Here is a 21,882-nt window from a genome sequence, read left to right as displayed (position 1 = left end):
CCAGGCATGGTGGCGGTCACCTGTAATCCCAGCTACTTGGGAGACTGAGGCACAAGAATCGCTTGAACCCAGGAGACAGACATTGCAGTGAGCCGAGATTGCATGACTACACTCTAGCCTGGGGGACAGAGCAAGACTCTTGCCTCAGAGAAAATAAATAAAATAAAATAAAATAAAATACAAATAAAAATAACCTATCAGTCACTCTCATTCCCTTTTGTTACTTTATTTTCTTCACAGCATTTCACACTATCATAATCCCAATTGTGATTTCCACACCTTTTATACAGCATTTTATTAACATAAGAATTATTTTTATAAAGTTCTTAATGTGCTACAGATGGAAAGCCAACTTCTTCTCAGCATTTCACTTTTTTCCTTCTTTATTCTTAAAGGAGGATCCTCCGGATCACATTTCGGACATGGAAGGAGTTGGTAAAATTCATGAAAGAGGAAAGAGTGAAAGAAGAAAGGCGACAGCAACTTCGTCGGAAGGTAGTTGAAATTCTTCCAGACTTCCAGGTGCCTGGAAGCGACCATGAGCTGTACCAGCAATCAGATACTTGGTCCTTGAGTAAGACAAGTCTTTTGTGAACCAATGAACCAGATTAGTGTAATACTTAGGACGGGAAGCTCGACTGGTCCATAATATGTGTCTTAGCTCCACCCACGCACACACATAAATACATACACCTGGTTTATTCTCTATGAGCTACTTCTTAGATCAAAGGAATTATTTTGAGAATTTTTATTTCCTTCTTTGACTTTTCCTGGATTGCTAGTCATTCACTGTAGCATTTAGCACAGTGGGATCATCCAAAGGAATATTCTAGAGATCCTCTGTTCAAATATATCCTATATATTTTTAGCATAGTAAACTTTAAAAAGGACAAGTGTTTGCCTGACTGAGCCTGTGAAGAAAAACGTGTCCATGTAGCTTAACATGAGTTGTTGATAAATGTGACCTTAATTAAATAGAAATAAAAAGTAGTGAGTACTTAGAAAAGGAAAGGAGGCCAAGGCAGTCAGTCTTCTAGTACATTAGCATCACTGACAGGCACCCTACCAGACCTTGTCCATTTTAACCACCCCTGATGGCAGACCATGTATGAAAATGTTCTCTACACTGCTGCTGCAGAGGATAGCAGCTTATCCTGATTTCAGAGAAACTGAGGCACCAGAGATACTTCTCTTCAGTGCACCTTGATAAGCATGAAGGAAATTCTAAAAGGTAATAACTCTATCATGACAGTCCAGCAATTCATTAAATTATCTGTTCATGCTCCCAACTGCAACTGCTGAATAACATACTCCGTTTGTCTTCTAGTACTCAGCTCAGTTTGATCTAGATACTGAGATACTTATCTTGAATTCAAAGAATGTTTTCATCTTTAAGGTGTTATAAAGACTTATAAAATGCTCTATGAACTGTTAGAGAATTACCTGCTAGAAAAATAAATTTTCATTATAAAATACATGTTTATTATGACAAATTCAAGTAGCCCATAAATGCATATGGTAAAATGAAAGTCCTATGCAGTCCTGAGATGACTACTCTTATGGTGTGCTGAAAATTTGAGTTGGCAAAATAAAATTCTGTGGTTAAGTGAATATTCTTGTTATTGTCTCGTACTTCCTCGAAAGGGTATCTAGCTGCACCACCTGCTACATGACGACTTAGATCCTTTTACCATGGAGGATGTGTGATATGACCCAAACACCTTGAATTGAACTTTATTTATTCTGTGATATGCCTGTTCCCACAGCTTTTCCTTTAATATGATTATACAGTTGTCATTTTTTAAAAAAAAAAGTTTTTCAAGATCAATGGCCTCTAAAAATGTAACTAAAAGGAATTCATAACATATCACTTTCCATCAAAATCACTATCAGTTTATACCTAACTACAGTACATTTACAAAATATTGGCTGATAGTAGCACCTGGAAACAAAAATACCAATTTTATTTTTTTTTTGTTTTATGTTTTTTGTTTTTGTTTTGTTTTGAGACAGGGTCTCACTTCAGGCTGGAGGTACAGTGGCCTGATTATGCCTCACTGAAGCCTGAACCTCTCAGGTTCATGCGATCCTCCTACCTCAGCCTCTCAGATAGCTGGGATTACATGCCCAGCTAACATTTTGTATTTTGTATTTTTTTTTTTGTAGAGCTGGAGCTTCGCCATGTTGCCCAGGCTAGTCTTGAACTCCTGGGCCCAGGTGATCCTCCCAGCCTCCCAAAGTGCTGAGATTACAGGCGTGAGCCACCACACCCAGCCACCAGTTTTCTTTAAATGCCAAGCCTGTACATAAGGAAAGGTGACTTCCTTAAGTAAACATGCCAGGAGCCTAAATAAATTCCACAAAGCTTAAGTTTTCTATCTGAGCTTTATTTTTGCCTCTCCTCAAACATCAACTAGAAATTGAGTCTTTAGCAGCCCATATTCCGAGTGAGCCAGTTAGACTTTTTTTTACCGAATACAGAGCCTTCTAAAGAGATACAATGGAAATAGTTTTGATGCTGTTTTTTGCTGGACTATCATGAAGGTATATTTCAAAATGTTACTGCTAACATAATGTATCCCAACATAATTGATACCCAACAAGCAGTATCCCTGACCCACAAAACTGGAGAAATTGCCACTGGGAACATAACAGTTTAGGGCTAGGGACAGATACACAGGACAGGGACATCGAGGGAGCCAAAGAGGCAGCACAGGTATAATGCAGGGTTTTCGGAAATCAAAAGACTTCAGGAGACACTCCAAGAAACACCAGCTATTTTCCTTAAAGAAAGCACTTTATTTTCCATTTAAACAACTTGGTCACAGGACATTATTTTACATAAATGGCAGTAATTTGTAAAATTTCCATGTAAAAGGCCTTGTGTCTTAGTCTGAGGTGATAAGAGGATATGAATCCAAGTATATAAAAACAGTGCAAAATGTTCAGCCCACAACCTCCGGAGTTGGCTTCAGAAATCCCCCTTAATGTTGCTAGACCAGTTACATTAAATATTAAATGTAACATCAGGTAAAGATTCCTGGGTTTCCTTTAGTCTCACATCCAACCCAGATATGCAATAAAATGAAAAGCTCAAAATCCCTAACAACTCAAACCATCCAATCACCCGGACTATTAGGATCACAATGAGTTGAGATTGCAGGCTCTATCGTGTGCCATCTTGTCAGTGACCCATCTTAAGAAATACAGAATTTTAGTTGCATCAATAACTAGAATAGACTAGCTCTGCTTTTAAAGCTTTGCCTTTTAAGTATAAATTTCTAGAAGTTCACTTTCAAGGTGCCATCAGGAAGGCTAGGCCACTAATAAGTCACAAGCCCAACCTGGACATCGTGCAGCCTCTAAGACATTTGTCTCCACTAACTGTTGAGTCTTTAACCTGCTGCTGATCCTACAGTGAAACGCTTAGTGCCAGCTGAAGCGTGGATGCTTGTCTATCAGCAACATAATTAAGTGTAGCTGATACTGCAAGAAATTTATATTAGTCACAGCAAACATCCACAGGAACATACTGAATTGTACTCGGTAGTGAGTTTAGCATGGCTTTCCTGCTCCCCTGCATCACCTTCGCAGTGTTTAATACAAAAAGGGTGCACATGTCAAGCTGCCACTGACAAAACCAGATTCCAAACAGGTGCCTCAGGAAAAGTCTCTTACTATCCATTGCTTGCTTAAGAAACCTCTACTTTTCAAAATGCAAGGTACCAGAATATGGCTACAATGAAGTTAGGGCATATAAACTTACCTAGGTTAAAAAGACCCTTAAATCTCCCAAAACTTTAATTTTTAAACATCCTGGCTAAAACTGTGCTTCTAGATGTTATATTTTTGCTTATACTAGTTTTAGCTTTATAATAAAAAGCTAATGTCCTACTCAAAGGAAATACATGTCTATTAAGCAGATGGTCAGTAGTATGTAGAACCTTACTGGCACTGTGTTTTCTGGCAGTGGAAGATTCTAGTACAGAAAATTGTCTCTTGCTAAAAATATTAGAAGTACCAAGGACTATTGCATAACAGAAAGTTTGTAGCAATTTTTTGCTAGGCAGATGGTACACTTGAAGACAACATTTACTTCATTCACCAAGGAAAACACTACTTAGATAGCAAAGATTTACAATATCCTAAACACAAACACATGTGTGGCTGAGGTGAAATAAGCAGCACGTTGTCCCAGAAACACACTTAAGGCTTCACATTAGCAGCATCAGGGTAACCTATCAAAGAGGCGTTGTTAATGGTCAGTTCATTTCAGGAACGCTCAGCTGGAACCATAAAAGTACTCTGTGGGTATCATAAGAAACATATTAAATATTGAAGGATTTTCCTCTTTCACGCAATCGTGATCCTTAACTCTTTCTCCCTTGAATCTTTCAAATCGGTGTATTCTTCTCCCCCCAGGAACAGTTCACAGTGGTGTGATGATCATCTAAGTGGCCAGATGATAGTAGGTAATTTATTAAACTCCACATCCAGTACGTTCATTAACAGAGACTGAGGACGTGAGATGAGAGAAGAGGGCCTGCTTGCTTCAAATCATGTTCGAGGAGCTCGCTCTGCCCAAGAGACTGCTGATTTATAGGTTCACAGGACAATCCTCCACTGCCACCACCAACCAAATGCTTCCCTGGGATTGATTCATTCAGAGGCCTTGTCCTTTCAAAGATTCCACAGTAAACTCACCTGGCCTCTGGAGAGAACCAAGGCCTATAATGAAACCCCTCAAATAGTTCCAGATCATAAAAGGCTCCAAAGTCCTATCAAACAAAGATGTCACACAGCCTACAGAACACTGCTCATGGATTAGCCCCTTGTTTGCTGCTCCTTTCGGTACAGACGCCTGGGAAGGCTTTTCCTCAAAAAAATTACTGGTCTTTTGACAGGTTTAAGCATTCTGTAAACTGTCCATCATGGGTTCTCAAGGAACTTAAAACAAGTATCTTCGTGCCAATAAACCTGAATAATAAACAGGGAGTCCCTTCCTATCCGTGGGAAGGCAGCTGAGTTGGCTCATCCAAATAACCCTATTAGAGGTAAGTTGTTAAAAAAAAAAATGGTAATCATTCCTAATTCTCCAAATGACTTTGGTCTCTTTGTACTACTCATCTTCATCACATCACGTTTAGATTGTTGTGATCAATTTGGCAAGAAGCTAAAGTTACTGACTATACTAATGTTTCTATGAATTTGTATGATCAACGGCTAATCAGAGTTGGCTCTACAGCTGACATTCAAAAGCACGACTACCAATTTCTGCCCACATATGCTATGCTTGACATTATTACTATCTCTCTCATCTAAAACCTATACAGAAAGAAATTTGTTATATCCAACTTTAATTCTAGGTGAATATTCAGCTCTGGGCCAGGGAGAAGGCATCACTGTACAAACCTCAGAGTCTGCTAACATCCCCAGGCACAGAGCCTATCATTCGTTAAACAAACCATCTCTGGGGAAAATGACGGCAGCCTGAATAAGAATATGGTGACCATCTTAAGGACAGCTCCGATTAATGGCAACAGTAGGGATGGTGCTGGCTGCAGAGGGTGGAAGTGCAGGAAGTAGCAATATTTCCTCTCAACAAATATAAATCTCTTGCTTAAAGCAGCATGCACAGAATGACGGAAAACGCTGGCAGTATTTTCCCTATATTAAGCTATAAGCCAAGGCCAATTTAAGGAGTCATGAATTATCTTTGGGATTGCAAAACAGTACATGTACAAAACCAACATTTCAAAAGGGTATTTTCCTCATCTGAAATTCTCTCATCTTAATTCTGTAGCAGAATAATCCATTGTACATAAATATTTAATCTTTTATACATTTTCGCTTTTAAGATATGATTAAAGAAACAGCTTGTTACTGTGGGAAGAGCCAGGGAAGAATGGTAATCCATTAATAGTGGAAACCACATATACCCTGTTTCTTCTCTCCTAGTGAGATACTGTTATTTAGGGAGGGGTAATTGAGAATTAATGTGCAAGTTAAGTGGGAAGATGTCACTCAACTCCTCAAAGTTCATACCGGAATAATGTGAATGCCAGAAGGCTGATTTTCACAATTGAGTGCTATAACTGACAGCATTTGAAATACATGAAGAAAATACTCGAGCCCTTGATGTTACTCAGCCTTCCTACCAGAAAAGAGAGTAAAGCGTTCCCACAGGGGTGTCTGTTCTCCTCTTCCAGCCACAGTCACACGTGTGCTAGCACCTTACCCGGTGAAACATGGGAAGAGGAAAAACACATGGATGCCTATTGGAGTTATTTATAAGAAACCCAAGCAGAATATATAAAAAATAAATAGAAGAACTCATCACCTAAACTCATGGCCACTGTACATTACACTGGCAATAATTATAACTGTTGTCAACTGTCTTTTCAAGAGCGGACAACTTAGCGTCAAATCCATCTGGTCATCTTCTCTGTTTGAGTAGTTCACGTCTAATACTTAAGAAGGAGAAATTCTCACAACTGTACAACATGGTATGTGCTGAAAACTGATTACCCTAATCATATTGGCTTCAGTAATCTAACCTACAAACATTTTTCTTCTGTCACAATATTCTCCTAATACTTTGTATTTCCATGGTGCTTGAGTTGTTTTTTAGTGCTTTCCACGTCCATCATCCCTCACATGGCCCTCATGACAGCCCTGTGAGGTAGCCAGGGCAGGCATCAGTACCCCACTTTGCAGATGACCCTGAGACTTGGGACAGTGACTCAACTAGGGGTCACATGGCTATTAGGAATCGAAAGAGGGACCAGAAACTATCCTAATCCAAAACTCTTTCCCCCATACTAATGGATGGGAATTGCTTCTATCAATTTGTGCATTAGCAATCCGCATCCTTCTCAAGTTCAGGCAACTGAGTCAATTAAAAAGGTGACTAGAAAGGAATGGCTCTACTTTTCTGCTTTAGTATAAAAGTCTCTTAAGTTGTGGCATCAGAAAAATTCACTTCTTCCCACTCCAGTCTCTAAACCTGAGCATGGCCCTATAATGCCTTTAAGAAACTGGGGATAAAAATGGACACTGAAGTGTAAAATGGAAGGGAGACGGAAGGAGGAGCCATCATCCCTCAGAGAGCCACACAGAAGGCACTTCAGACAATGTCCTCGGCAGGGTGGTGGAATGCACGTGTGCCCAGGGTGGAGAACTGGTGCCAGTTCCGCAGGAAGCCCCTATTGTACTGGCCTGTGTCCACGATGAGCCCGCAGAGGAGCCGGCGCCCAGTCTTCTGTCGGAGGGCCTGCTGCACTTCCCGTTCAGTCACATTGTAGCTGATGTTGATCAGCTGGATCAGGAAGATGTAGGCCATGCCTGCTGTGATGATCACAGAGTACCACACGCAGGTGAAGGAGAGAGCCGAGCTGGGAGAGGGGAAAAGGCCGGTCAGGGCTGCCGTTTTTGTCACATTCAGAAAACTGTCATCATTCTCACATTTTACACATATTTTTACTTATTACTAAAGACTTTGACATCTTCCCCAACCCTCCAAACTGGAAGATACTCAGAATTCCAATAACCTGCTTAAGCAGGAGAATGTGCGTGTTTATAATATAATTACTGGTGCCTGTTTTCTAGTATAGTACACTAGAATAGCAGGGACTGTTGTTTGCATTTTGTACCCTCCACACACCCAGCACACTGCCTAACAGTGTTCAACACTTGTTTGTTAAATAAACACGTAATTCGTAAATTATATCTAACTCATGAGAAAACAAAGGCACCAAGGGATTGCTATAAATGTCCTCTAGGAAGCTGCAGGTGGATACCGAGGGACAGTGCTAAAGTTACTAATCTCCATTCTTTCCAGTCCACTGCTGAGGAATGCAAAGACCACGGTGACTCCCAACACCAGCAGCCCTGTGCTTACTTGGATGTAGGAACACCGATCGTAACATTCCAAATTCACCCTCCTAAAGCCCAACACAATCACACAGGGCAGGGAAGCTCCTCTCAGGCTCACTAATGAGACAGGCTGCCAGTGAGCCTCTGCCATCTGATGATTTTCAAACATTCGCGAATGAAGTTAGTTGGAAATAAGTTCATTCAGAATCTTCATTTGTAAAGCTGAAGGGACCTCAGAGACTATTAAATCCAAGGACCTCACCAAAAAGATGAGGTGCCGTGAATCGTCTGCACGGAGCAGGGTGAGAAGCAAGGGCAGGACTGCGTTCCTCGGTTCCCTCGCCTCCCCCGCCTCCCCACCGAGTGCAGACGTGCTGTGCTTCAGGACAGGCCTCACCTGCAGCGTTAGCGGAGAATCTGACGCGCTGGAGATACTCTCCACACAGCGGGGAAGGAAACCTACTCTGACGAGGACCAGTCTATTCTAATAATGCCCACAGGTGTCTGGTTCTAGGATGACAATGGGGATATCTGTCCACAGAGTAATAAAACAAATGCCACACAGGGATACTTTGTAGAGAAAGCAAGGATTGTTCTGAAAATGAAGAGTGAGAAGAAAGAAAAGGACCAAACCACAGACACCACAGAGCGCTTATGTCAGAGACGATGATGAAGGGAAGAGAATAAACAGCATGGGCAGAGTGGGGGCGCCGGCATTCAGGGAGGGGCGCTGAGGCCGAAGCTGAAGAATCCCAGCTTTTGCCATGGCCTGGAAATCTTCACAATCTATAAAGGGGCCTCAGGAAATACTGACCTACATATCATAGTAATCACCAGTGGTGATTAAAAAAAGAAAGAAAGTAGAACAGGAAAAACCAAGAGAGGTCAGAAAGAAAAGCAAGGTTATAGAGATGCTGAGCACATCTCAAAAGGGTCGGAAGCAGTAAATTAAGACTGGACTAAACAGCATCAGAAAGCAGCGGTAAAGTGAGAAGGTTTCGGATCGTTATGACAAAATAGGCACATATGTGCCCTGGGGCTGCTAGTTTGTGTGGATTGTTTTAGTTTCACTGGTGCTACTTTGAGCCTGTGAGTGGTCACTGGACTCTGGAAGTCCCTGATTGGGCCTGGTCCTGTTTGTAGAGAATTAGTTCTTCATTTTCTAAAGGTCAATAATCCTTTTAACAGCACCCTAGAAAAACACACATCACCAATGCACAATTTTGCTGGCAATTTCAGGGATACCCCACATTCCCATAGCCTGGCCCATGTTTTGGTTGAGAACTCCTAACCAAGCAGTAACAGTCGCTGTCAATGGCAACATCCGTTGCTTCCCAGGGGGCCTCCGTACTGTGGTATCCACGGCTCACCTGTAATTTGCATAAACTCCAGGACAATAGAAGAGAGCTGTGAAGACACTTCTGTCTCTACAAATGGTGTCCAAGGTCAGTGTGATCCCATACACCGAGGTGAGCAAGAAGATCAAAAGGGCAAGTATAAATGCTTGATGATTTGATTCTCCAACGCAGCTATTTATCCTCAAAACAACATAGAGAAATAAAAAAGCAAACATTTTTAAGAGTTCTCAATAAAATTTACATGATAAACAAGAAAGCTTTTTTTTTTTTTTTTGGAGACGGAATCTTGCTCTGTAGCTCAGGCTGCAGCGGCGTGATCTCAGCTCACTGCAATCTCCGCCTCCCGGGTCCCAGTTAAGCAATTCTCCTGCCTCAGCCTCCCAAGTAGCTGGGATTACAGGTATGTGCCACCATGCTCAGACAATTTTTGTATTTTGAATAGAGATGGGGTTTCACCATGTTGGCTAGGCTGGTCTTGAACTCCTGACCTCATGATCCGCCCACCTCAGCCTCCCAAAGTGTTGGGATTATAAGCATGAGCCACCGTGCCCAGCCACGACAAGGTTTTAAATAGGGAAAGTGTAAATTACAGTTATTAAGAAGTTCTCTTATTTTGCGATTTTAGGGAATTAAAAACTTGCACACTGAGGGATGCAGTCTTATATTCACTGCTCTTTGCAAAGTGGAATCATATCGTCAGTTTAAGGACAAGACTAAGTAAAAAGCAGCACCTGGCTAACAAATCTTCCTAAATATCAGTATTACCCAGCTATGGAGAGCTAACATTGTCCTCACCATGTTAAGGAAAGGGAGCTAAATAGAATTATGAAAACGTAAAAATGCTAAACCAGAAGTATTACAGATTATGGGAAAATTCATGTACAATATATGAAGAGTAAGATAAAGATCCAAAGAGGTGAGAAACACAGGGTGAGGGGAAGAACAACTTGGTAACCTGCAGGCTCTTTGGCAGGTAAAAACAGTTCTGTGTCGTGGCCATTTGTGGGGCAGGATGTACAGCGAGTGCCTTCTACCCACTGCACACCAGGATGCTCCGGTGGGCACAGACCTGCTGTTAGGTGAGCCTTCTGCAAACCAGCATTTGTAAATGGAACACACACACACACGCACACACGAATAATAAGTGATGAAGACATAGAAGGAGAATATCTAAAAATGAAAACACCTGTTTACTTCTAAAGACAAGGACCCAGAAAAGAGCTGCCCTGCACTTGAGCCATGCACTTGAGGCCCACGTCGATGCCTCTCAGCCTTTTCTGCACCCGCACCCTCTCCAGCATCCGCTTCTGAGGAGGAGGTGGTATGCTACAGGACCAGAATCCTAGACATGAAAAGCATAACTCATTGATCACGACTGCCTAAAGAGCAATAAACCTGCAAACATGCTACTCACAGCATTCATGTCTGAATTAACTATACTCCCTTTAGTTTAGATGTTTTTAGTGAAGCTGCGACATCATCTTTAAACATTGCACTTCATATTTTATGGGGCCTTATGTACCTTCATTTGTTACTGGCCAACTGGGAGGTACAAAAGCCCATTTCTCTGCAAATAATCAAATAGAGAGTTTATCTGGTAGGACCTCGATTCAATAATGTTAAGTGGAAACCATCGGTAGCATCAAAAACGATTATGTATGTATGGCATGGGGGAAAAAGAGTCACCTAAAAATAGGGGTACACTTTCTTCAGCTTTATGTTTAAAAAGGAATAGCACAGGGAAATATGCTTATACATATGCAGAAACATTCTGATCAATTCTTTTTTAAAAAAAAAATCATTCAACTGTAGATATTTCTCTATTAGAAAGAAGATAAATGAGGAGTCGTTCAAAAGAAAATTGAAAAAAAAAAATCCACAAGTTTTCTGTTATTCTCCTTCAGGAAATGACTGAAGGAACTAAATTGGTGAAACTCGAAAAACTGATGACTAAGTGGGAAGATCACAACAACCCACAAATACCTACAAGGTGTAAAGCTGGGAAGGAGAGAAATTTTGGGATAGCGCAAGGGAAGATCAAATGTAAGCAGCGAGTTTGACATGAATTTACACTTTCCAAGTCTCCAAATGTTTCCTACATACCAGACACAGTGATGATCCATTCTCCTCACACAGATGCCACATATCCGGCAGTGCCACGCCCGGGCTGGTCGCACCAGCTGGCACTTGGCACACCAGTCCTCCTTTGCTTTGGTGGGGCTTCCAGCCGGCATCCTGGAAGAGCCCTTGGGGTCATCCTTCGCTGTGCGATTGTTGAGGCTGCCCGACGTGTCTGTCCCAGGGAACCCTTTCGTCTTCTCCTGCCCTTTTCGGTTCAGCAACTCCAGCTGGCTGCTGCTTAGAGATCTGTCACTGCTTGCTGGATTGAGGTAGCCTGGATTCCTCTTGGCTCTGTACAAGGCTAAGAGGATCAGAAATAACCCGCAGGTAAGAACAGCTAGCTGAACGGGACCCACACGCCCTCTGGGGACCACTTCCTGCAGGAACACATAGTACATGTAGCCCAGTGAGAACAGTCCGAGGCTCAGGAAAAACAGGGTCTGTTCTTTCCTTCTGTGAGTGAGGTAGTAGTACCACAGTGCCAGCACAGGAAGGGAGGTCAAAACCACCACCCCCAGGAGGAAATGCCAGGAAGCCACATGAAGGAAGACAGGCAGCAGGACAAGCGGAGGGATGATGCTGATGTTCACTTTTTTGGCTCCTCTAAGCCAAGGAATTCGGAGGCGATCAGAAATGGTATCCATGATTCTTTCACAAGTCTCTGGCTGTAAAGATTTACATGTAATCCATCTATTCAGAAAAAGCACAAAGAGAAGGGACTTTATGTGGGTTTGTTGAATTAAAAGCTACAGAACACTGAATGCCAAACAGCGGGATAAACGATTACAGCTACCAAAGACCAAACATTTCACCTCCTTACTACAAAACTCAGCTTTTCAGATTCACATGTCATTTTTAAAAATAGGAACAAGATGTTTAAAACTTAAGGTTATTTCTCCCCTAAACAAATACATAGGTATAGACACATGCTGCAAGTAATGTTTACATCTTAGGACCTGTACAGTCATAAGAATCTCAAAACAAATCACAATCTAGTTGTGAGGACAACATGGGAATTCAAGAACTATGAGGTAAGTGACAAAGCAGCAATAATCAATGAACTCTTGGGATCAAACACTGTAAGGAGTGCTCAGAGGAGCGTCAATACTTCTGGGTGGAGTCATCAGAGGGGTCTTTGTGGAAAAGGTGGGATCTGTGCTCAACCCTGATGTCCAGCTAGCATGTGTATGAATGGAGAGGGAGGAAGGCAGGCCTTCTAGTGGAAAGAAATGTGTGCAGCACACACCTGGCATGAGCCCAGGCAGCAGACTAGTCCTGCAAGGATGGGGTTACCTACAGAAGAATGGAGATCAAACTAGTATGAGTCAAATCACTGAACTTGGTGAACGGAGTATTTGTTGACTGTTTTGCACACTTAGGCTATGCTATGTTCTAAATGTTTATGCCCCCAAAATTCATATGCTGAAACCCAATCCCCAGTGCAAGAGTATTAAGAGACGGGGCCTTGAGGAGGGTATTAGGTCATCAGAGCAGAGCCCTGATGAGTGGAATTAATGCCTCCAAAAAAGAGACCCAAAGGAGCCTGTTTGCCCCTTCCACCAGGTGAGGACACAGCAAGAAGGTGCCATCTATGAAGCTGGGCAGGACACCTCATCAGACATTGAATCTGCTGCTGCCTTGATCTTGGACTTCACAGCCTCCAGAACTGTGAGCAATAAATATCTGTTGTTTGTAAATTACCCAGCCTAAGTTATTTTGTTATAGCAGTCTGAACAGACTAGGGCAGAAATTGGTACTGACAAGTAGGATGTTGCTACAACAGATATCTAAAAATGTGGATGCAGCTGTGGAACCAGGTAATGGGTAGAGGTTAGAAGAGTGTGGAAGTGCATGCTGGGAAAAAATCTAGACTGAACAAACTAACAAAGGTGATTCTAGCAAGGGCTCAGAAGAGGACAGCTGCAGAGAAAGTCTCAATCTTACAGAATCCCTAAGAGGTAATGAACAGAAGGCTCTCAGACATATGGACAGTAAAAGCCATTCTCATATGATCTCAGATGGAAGTGACAAACGTGATTGGAAACTAGAAGAAAGGTGATCCTTGCCACTTATAAAGAGGAAAAGAACTCAGTGGAATTGTGTTTATGTCCTGGTTTGGTAGAAAATAGAACTCAAGAGTGATAAAACTGAGTATTTGGCAGTAGAAATCTCTAAGCAAAGTGTTCAGGGTGCTGCATGGCTTCTCATAAATGCTTATGGTAAAATGCAGGAAGAGATCATTTTTTTTTTTTTTAGACAGAGTTTTGCTCTTGTTGCCCAGGCTGGAGTGCAATGGCGCAATCTCAGCTCACCACAGCCTCCACCTCCCGAGTTCGAGTGATTCTCCTACCTCGCCTCCTGAGTAGCTGGAATTACAGGCAAGAACCACCACGCCTGGCTAATTTTGCATTTTTAGTAGAGACAGGGTTTCTCCATGTTGGTCAGGCAGGTCTCGAATTCCTGACCTCAGGTGATCTGCCTGCCTGGGCCTCCCAAAGTGCTGGGACTACAGGCGTGAGTGACTGCGCCCGGCCAAAGAGAGAAATAATTTAAAGACAAAATTCATAATCAAAAGGGGAGTAAAAGATTTGGAAACTTCTCAGCCTGTCTACGTTGTAACAAATGAGAAAGCCTGTTTGGGAGAGAACAGCAAGGATGTGGATGAGCTCAGTACGGATTAGCCCCGTGCCAGTCATCAAGACAATGGAAGGACCCTGAAGACATTCGGAGATCCTTGGGGCTGCTGCTCCCACCACAAGCCTCAAGTGCCAGGGCTTTGAGGGCACCCATGGGGCTTCGGGGGTACTGCCGAGTGCCATCTGAAGCCTCTGCTCCCTACATTCTGGTGCATGCCCCACGGCAGCTCCAGGTGTGGCTCCACTGGGCCTAGGTATGCCACAGAGGCCACCCCTTGAAGGGCACATGTGGTAAACCTTGGTGGCATCCCCAGGGTGCCAATGCTGTAGGCATCCAGAGTGCAGGAGCTGTAGAGGCCTGGCTGTCTCCACCTAAATTTCAAAGGATGCCCTGGAGAGCCTCGGGGCCGAGGCAGAGGACTGCCACAGGGGCGGGGCCACCACAGAGGGCCCCCACTAGGGCACTGCCCAGTGGAGCTGTGAGTGTGGTGGGGCCACTACAGAGACACCCCACTGAGGCAATGCCTACTTGGAGCTGTGGAGACAGGGTCACCCCCAAGAGCCCCAACTGATAGAGCCACTAGCATGCAACTCCAGCCTGGGAGAGCTGTAGGCATCTGTCGGCACTCCAACCCGAGAGCTGCAGTGTGGGCTGTGCGCAACAAAGCTGCCGTGGCAGGGACACCCAGAGCCTTGGGGGCCCAACCTCCAGCCCAGTGTGTCCACAAGGCAGGACATCAAGTCCGAGATTATTGTCAAGCCTTATTAAGACTTAACATTGTTTGCCCCACTGGGTCAGGACCTGTCACTAACACTCCTTTCTTCCTGTTGTTGTTCCCCTTTGGAATGGGAATGTCTATTCTATGCATGTCCTACCATTGTATTGTGGAAGCACCTAACTTGTTTCATTTCACAGGTGCACAGGTGGAGGAGAACTTGTCTCAGGATGATGAATTGGATCTTAAAACTCATCCATATCTGATTTGGATGGTGATATTCAGACCAGACTCTGGACTTTTAGACTTTTGAATTGACACTGGGATGAGCTAAGACTTTTGGGGCTATTGGGATGAAATGAATGTATTTTGCATGTGAGAAGGACATAAATTTTAGGGAGCCAGGAAGTATTTGTGTCCCTCCAAAGTTCGTTACATTGAAACCTCATTCCCAATGCAACAGTAATCAGAGGAGGTGATTAGGTCATGAAGACAGAGCCCTCAGGAATGAGACTAGTGCCTTATAAAAGAGCCCTGTGAGCTCTTATTCACCCCTTCTGCCGTGTCAGGACACACCAAGGTGTCATCTATGAGGAAAAGGGCCCTCACCAGACACTGAATCTGCCCGTGCCTTGATCTTGGATTTCTGAGCCTCTAGAACTGTGAGCAATAGATGTATATTGTTTACAAATTACCCAGCCTCAGGTATTTTATCACAGCAGCCTGAACAAATTAAGACAGGCTAGTAAGAAAAGGTAGAGTTTAAGGAAAGGTATCTTTGATTTTAGACAATTTTTAAAGGTAAGACTAGAACTTGGAGGTGAGTGGGAGGTAACTAGTTGGGAATCATACAGAGCGGCAGGCACAGTGAAAACACAGAGGAGAGGGGTACAGAGAGAGCAGAGGAGGCGCCTCAGGGGACAGCCCAGGTCTCCAGGGTTAGGAGGGAGGAAGAGTTAGCAAGGTTAATGGAACAGCTGCGGTCTTGAGTGATGGTGGTTATGGAAACAGCATCATTTCTCCATTCATTAGTGCAAAGTGCTCTATTTTCTCAGTATAGATTTTAGACTAACTCTAAACAATCTATATTCAAAGACATCCATAAAAAAGACCACGCAGTACACTGTCAAGTAAGAATTACAAAGGGGTCACTGGGTTTTTAAGAGTCAAGGCTAGTACTACACTGCAGACCCCAAGGAATGCTGTATTAATGTACCAAGCTCAAAGTCAACAAACTGGCACTTGCAATGACATTTTTAACCAGAAATAATTATTAATGGGAAAAGCAAGTTTCCAACATCCCTATTCTTCCCACATTATGACTTCCATGTGACAATAATTTTAAAATATATAATTACTCAGAAAATGGATTAAAACCAGGTTATTCACTGTCCGACACACCAAATTTTTTCAGTGACGTTAAAAATTCTCTTTTTGGATAGTAATTTCCATCACTTGGAAAATAAAAGCCAAATACAGTACGATCAATCAAGTGTTGCTGGTCACACTGAAAACTGTGAATCCAGGGGAGACACATGCCTTCTGGCTGGAGTTCCTCCCCAGAAACAAGGGGCAAGACCAGTACTAACAGCAGGAAAATGATCTTTCAACCCACAAGGCCCTCTGTGGTCAGGTGCCACCCAGTCCCAAATAGTCAGTCTCTAAATGCTGAGACCTCTGAGAAGGCAGGAACTTTCTGGAACTAATGTGTTCATTTTAAACTTACAGATTCTGCTGGCTTGCATTTTACTTTATACTAACTTGCCTACTATCCCTTTAAACTGCCTGTTCTCTCCCCCATCTCTCTTTAAACGAAAAATAATATCCTATAAAACAGTAGACAGACAGCTGTGCCCTACTGCGTAATCCATCTTTATAAAATCCTCACACTTGACATAGAAGCCAACTCTCATTTTAGATGCTTGGAAATAGAATCAAGAGCAAATTCTAGCATTCCGGGTGGCTAGGCTGAAAGTACACATGGCAGTTCTCAGAAGGGTGATGGGGCCAGCGTCAAGAAATGCTCTGTTCTTACCGATCACACCCTTCATCCAGATCTTGACAATCACACAAACAAGCAGCCACGTGGTTCTTTTCCCCATTCCGATCTATGTACTCGCAGCAGCACAGGGGCTCCAATTCAGGTTCTTCGGTTTTCTTTTTCTTCACAGGTTTCATACTGCCCTTCTGTGTCCTGATTTGCACCTGTCACCATGAGGCGTAAGAAGCCCTCAGAAGGTAAAGGTGGAAAGAACACAACTTACATCTCGTAAACAGGTCCACGCCTCTCTTTCTGTTTAACCTCCAACGCCTGAGCAATCAAAAATGAGAAGAGAGAGGGGGAGGGGGTCCCGTTTTCATCAGGCTTTTATGGCTCCGCCTGGCCACACAGGGGGCTCCAGGGTTCTTGGAGCTCGGAGCTGCCTTCACCGCCCCTTCCCAGCCTGGGCAGGCGCCGTCTGGGCACCAGCCGTTCCTATGGCGACAGCCGACCACGCGTCCGGGACAGCCGGGGCGCGGGCGGTTGCGCTCACCTGCGGGTGCAGGCTGGGAGGGCCAAGCGGTCTCCGCTCCAAGCCTGGGCGCTGGTGGAAACTCAGCCTCGGGGCTGCAGGGAAAGGCGAAGCATATGCCCGCTGGCACCGGCTAACACTCTCGGCGGCTGAGGCCGGCGACCCCGCTCCGGGAATGCCACCAGACTCCGTGGCAGTGCTCGGGGGTCGCCGTCCAGCTCAACTGGTAGGGCCCCTTGCGAGGTACGCCTCTCCTGCCCCCGCCAATACGGAGGACGTGGGCGGGCCTCACACGCCACCCCGCCAGGAAAATGACCTTGGAAGGGAAGTTACCTGCCCTCTGGCCGGAGGTGCAACTGCAGCCAAAGAGGCGGAGGGGAGATGGGTCGGCTTCCCCGGAGGCACAGACGCTTCTCCCGATCTCCGCTACGCGGAGCCCCGGGCGTGACGGCAGGAGTCTCCGGGACCCGGGCTCAGCTCGGCCGCTCCCTCGCCGCAGCCGCCCACCTGTGACCACAGCCCGCCGCTGCCCGGGCGGCGCGCCCGCCTCCCCGCGCAGTCCTAGCCGCTCCTCCGCCCGCCCGGCTCGGTGCGCCAAGTCCACTCGCGCTTCCGGGTGCCCCGCCCCCGGCGCCGGGGTTCCCCGCCTGTCCCGCACGTGCGCCGCCAGCCGCCCCGCGGAGCCCGCGGGCGAGGCTCCTCCTCCTGGCCCGCGGCCCTGGCGCTGGTTAGGGGAAAATCGGCTCCCGAGAGCGCGTCTAGGAGGCAGGGGCAGGAAGCGGGTCCCGCACCTCCGGCCTGCCTCGCCACGCCCCGCCCCGCCCCAGAGGCTGCAGCCGAGCCCCGCCGGTGGGACCGCCTGCGGAGCCCCGGGGTGCGGGCGGGGTGCGGAGACGGAAATACGGGAAACCCGGGAACCCGGAGGATTTCCGAACTACGTGAGACCGTGGAGCGGCCAGCCTTCATTCAGACGCCGGCAACAGGCGGTGGGGGAGCTCTCCACCGCAAAATGTTATCCAAGTACCTCCCCCAATTTCGCTGACCTTCTCTTAAAGGCCCATCACTGCCGCCGGATCTGTTCATATAGCAACCTGTTCGTTTTCATGATTTCTGGCTAGCAGCCTTTACATTGGACCAGCAGGCCTCGCTAGTACTTTTGTTCCAGTCGTCTGCGTATTTGAGATGAAACTGCCCTGAGATGAGAGTCCTTTTTGGGTTTTTTTATTGCACAAAATTTCTTTAAGGAATGTAGGCCCATGTCCACGTTTCACTACCGCAGGCTTTGTAGTTTTCAGTAGAAAAAGAAAACTACAACTCAGAAATTTTTTATTTTATTGATACTCAATTTACGTAACAGGCTCAAATTTTATTAATTGAATTCTGCATCCATACGAATTTAGTCTTAATTTAATAAAGCAACTTACTTTGGTAATCTTGAGGTATGTTATAAAATACAACTTTTAAAGAAACATCACAAAAATATTGTTTGTCGATCATTTTTGTAACTTTAACAGAGAAATCTTCAAGTTTATAATCCACTCATTCTTGCTCACAGCCAGACACTACATAAATCCTTACCAAAACAAAACAAACCCAGGTAGGCTCACTGATACCCCTAGGTATGCTTAGTTGGAATTCACCCAGAGAAACCCATTTTCCCTCTAACGGAGTCAATACTTTCATTTCTACAGGCATCTCAAAAATTACTATAATAATGCCATGTGGCTTTGGGGACTCTGGGGAAAAATGAAACATTTAATTAAAGGCAATAGTTGTTCAAACAGTAAGAATGTAGATACATTATATCTATATACATATATATATATGTATATAGATATAGATGGATTTTTTCCCCAGAGAAAGGGCTCAAGAGACAAAACAGTAATACACTTCAACTTTCCCTAACTCTTGAAAAAATATCTGATTTTAAGTCAGTTTACAAAGTTCTTATTTTAATGAGCCACTTGTATGGAGACACATATGCATAAAAACTTTTTATGAAAGAGCCAAAGCTTGTATCTGAGTTACAACTTCAGAGTCAGTACACTTGTAATGGGACATACGTGCCCCAGAAGGTTTTATTAAAGAGCTAAAGTTTATGTCTGGCTTATAACTTACCAACCAAAACAAGTCACACACATACATCAAGAAGGAAGCCATACATGGTTACTGAAAGTACACAAATTATTTTCAACCAGATGGGTCGCTTCCACCAGGAAAGACTGCTAAGCTGAAGCCAATCTTTCTTCAAGTAGGCATTCGATCTGTCACTGAATGCCCAGATTTTAACATAACCTTCTGGTTTTTAAAACTCAGAGGACGGTTCTTCCTTTTGGTATCCTACGTGAGGAGGCAAGATAATCCCACCTCTGATAGTTACCTTAAGAAAAAACAACTATTTCTTGTATCATAAAGATACAACATGGCAGAAGATCCTTTCTGATAATCATCATCAACATGCAGATTCAAAAAGTTTGACTATTAAATTTGCATGCTAAATAAATGAAGACATTATAATATTTACAGTACACAAACCTGGAAATGTTATATGTCTGAAAACAGGACCTTTAAAATCAGTAATGACATAGAGGTTTCTTCTTATATTGTCCTCTTTATCCTCTTGGTCTTATCTCAGTTACGAAAGCAGCCTATTGGACATGTACTGATTCTGTGCTAACAAAGCATCAGACTTCACTGTAGAGATGAGACCATACCACTCACTCAGTTCAGGGTGTGTCATTTTCTTTTTTTATCAGAGAAATTCAGTTCTCCAATATACTTCATGGTTCACTAAAGAAATTCACAGCTTAAAAATATCTATAAGAAGTGAAAGATGTATTCTTAAGACCAGCAGAAACTAATTATCAAATAAATGTTACTGAAAGAAATGTTCATATTAGAAATCTCAATAATGAAAAAGCATAGAAATGTTCTATGCCAAAATCCTTCATTCGTCTGGTTTTCTTCCAGGTATTTTCTTTTAGTTCCAAGTATCTCTGCGGTTTTAGTCCTTCAGATCACTAGCTTTCAACAGCCATGCCAGTCTTATTCTTATTTAGTAGATCAAACGTTTTCTGAAGCATAATGAGTGAGCTCTTCAGCTGTAAACAAAATTAATTTTTAAAATCAGATTAATTTTTCTAATCAGATTTGAAAATTTCTATTTTTTATGCCCAAAATTTACAGTGACACTTAATATAGTTTTGTTTATACCAATGCACAAATAAAACATGAAATACAAAATACCTGATTCTTTGGGGTATCAGTATGATTGCTACAGAGTTCTTCCCATTTGCTGGAGTATTGTACTTCTTCCTGCTACTACATAGTCTACCTCTCAATAGGTCCATTCATCAAATTAAGCATAGTGACAGACTTGTTTTCCTAAACAGTTTCTGAAGTTGCAGTGGTCTCCTCACTATCCCCTAAACAACTCAAGTTTCGCTTCAGTGCCTTTGCATGCTCTTACCCTCATGTTCTTCACCTATCTAAAACTTACTCATATTCACACTCTTCATGTAGTTTTCCCCAGTCATTCTGCCTCTAAACTCCCAAAGCATTATCCTTACTACTTAACACTTTGACACTGAATTTTGTAATTTTGGTCGTTAACAATACACCTGGACAGCTCATTTCTCTAAGAAAATTGTATGCAACTCAAGAGCAGGCATTATGTCGTACTCTTTTTTTTTTTTTTTTGTATTCATTCATTCAACAAATATTTGTTGTTTGCCTATTACATGTTGGGCAGTGTTCTAAGCACTGGATATACAATGGAGAACTGCCAAATAGGCACTGTCCTGTCCTTCATGGAGTTTACAGACTAGTCAGGGATCCAGAACTATTAATAAAACAAATAATCACATACATAAATATATACTTATTTTATTAAGTTTTTGACTTGAGCAACTGGTGGATAGCAGCATCATTTTCTGAAATGAGACCCACTAAAGAATTAGGTTTTGGATTAGAGGAAAATTGACTTACATTTTGGACATAATCAGTTTGGGAATCCTGTTAGTTATACAGGTGAAGATGCCAAATAGGCAAGTGACTGTATGAGTCTAGAGCTCAGGTCGAGGTGAGAGATATGTACTTGGGAGTTGCTGCTATCTGAACATTTGTGTCCTCTTCAAAATTCATGTTCAAACTGAATCCCCAATGCAACAGCATGAAGAGATGCGGCCTCTGGAAGGTGATTAGCTCGTGAGGGCTCTTATGAATGGATTAGTGCTCTTATAAAAGAGCTTCAGGGAACTAAACAGTCCCCTTTTTTGTCCTTCAGTCCCTTCTGCCAGTTGGCCACCAAACATGCCTTATCTTGGATTCCTCAGCCTCCAGAACTGTGAGCAATAAATTTCTGTTCTTTAGAAATTACCCAGTCTCCAGGATTTTGTTATAGCAGCACAAATGGACTAAGACAGGAGTCATTGGAACGTGTGGTTAAAGTTAGGGGTGTGAAGAAGATCACCTAAAGGGAGAGTAATAGAGAAGGGAAGAGAACCTAACACAGAGCCCTGGAGCATTTGGGCCAGGAAGAAGTCAGGCAGAGGAGATGTTTTTATTTTTTATTTTTTGGAGACGGAGTCTTGCTCTGTCACCCAGGCTGGAGTGCAGTGGCATGATCTCAGCTCACTGCAACCTCCGCCTCCTGGGTTCAAGC

At 43.5% G+C, this 21,882-nt stretch overlaps 3 protein-coding genes across 5 annotated transcripts in view; 1 reads left to right on the top strand and 2 right to left on the bottom strand.

Annotated features, from left to right (window-relative positions):
- Positions 1-1,611, top strand: part of CCDC191 (coiled-coil domain containing 191) — an 87,161-nt gene extending 85,550 nt beyond the window's left edge. For both annotated transcript variants that reach the window (XM_023213567.1, XM_023213559.1), the window contains one exon: positions 396-1,611. In XM_023213567.1, the coding sequence (XP_023069335.1) occupies positions 396-594 (199 nt within the window). In that variant the 3' untranslated portion in view covers positions 595-1,611. The remainder of the gene's footprint in view (positions 1-395) is intronic.
- Positions 1,612-2,778: 1,167 nt separating this feature from the next.
- Positions 2,779-17,932, bottom strand: ZDHHC23 (zinc finger DHHC-type palmitoyltransferase 23). The gene is made up of 5 exons (XM_023213552.2): positions 17,553-17,932; positions 16,742-16,911; positions 11,337-12,044; positions 9,246-9,413; positions 2,779-7,394 (listed from the first exon to the last, which is right to left on the bottom strand). Exons 2-5 carry the CDS (start codon positions 16,882-16,884, stop codon positions 7,127-7,129), a joined length of 1,287 nt encoding a protein of 428 aa, XP_023069320.1. The 5' UTR covers positions 16,885-16,911; positions 17,553-17,932; the 3' UTR covers positions 2,779-7,126.
- A 602-nt stretch (positions 17,933-18,534) lies between these two features.
- The window catches only part of GRAMD1C (GRAM domain containing 1C), a 104,707-nt gene continuing 101,359 nt past the window's right edge, over positions 18,535-21,882 (bottom strand). For both annotated transcript variants that reach the window (XM_023213533.1, XM_023213534.1), the window contains one exon: positions 18,535-20,320. In XM_023213533.1, coding sequence (XP_023069301.1) covers positions 20,240-20,320 — 81 coding nt within the window. In that variant the 3' untranslated portion in view covers positions 18,535-20,239. The remainder of the gene's footprint in view (positions 20,321-21,882) is intronic.

The sequence above is a fragment of the Piliocolobus tephrosceles genome, chromosome 2 (genome assembly GCF_002776525.5).
Source record: "Piliocolobus tephrosceles isolate RC106 chromosome 2, ASM277652v3, whole genome shotgun sequence".
Lineage (NCBI taxonomy): Eukaryota > Metazoa > Chordata > Mammalia > Primates > Cercopithecidae > Piliocolobus > Piliocolobus tephrosceles.
The sequence above is the reverse complement of the archived record's forward strand: the minus strand, read 5'-3'. Positions and strand labels throughout refer to the sequence as shown.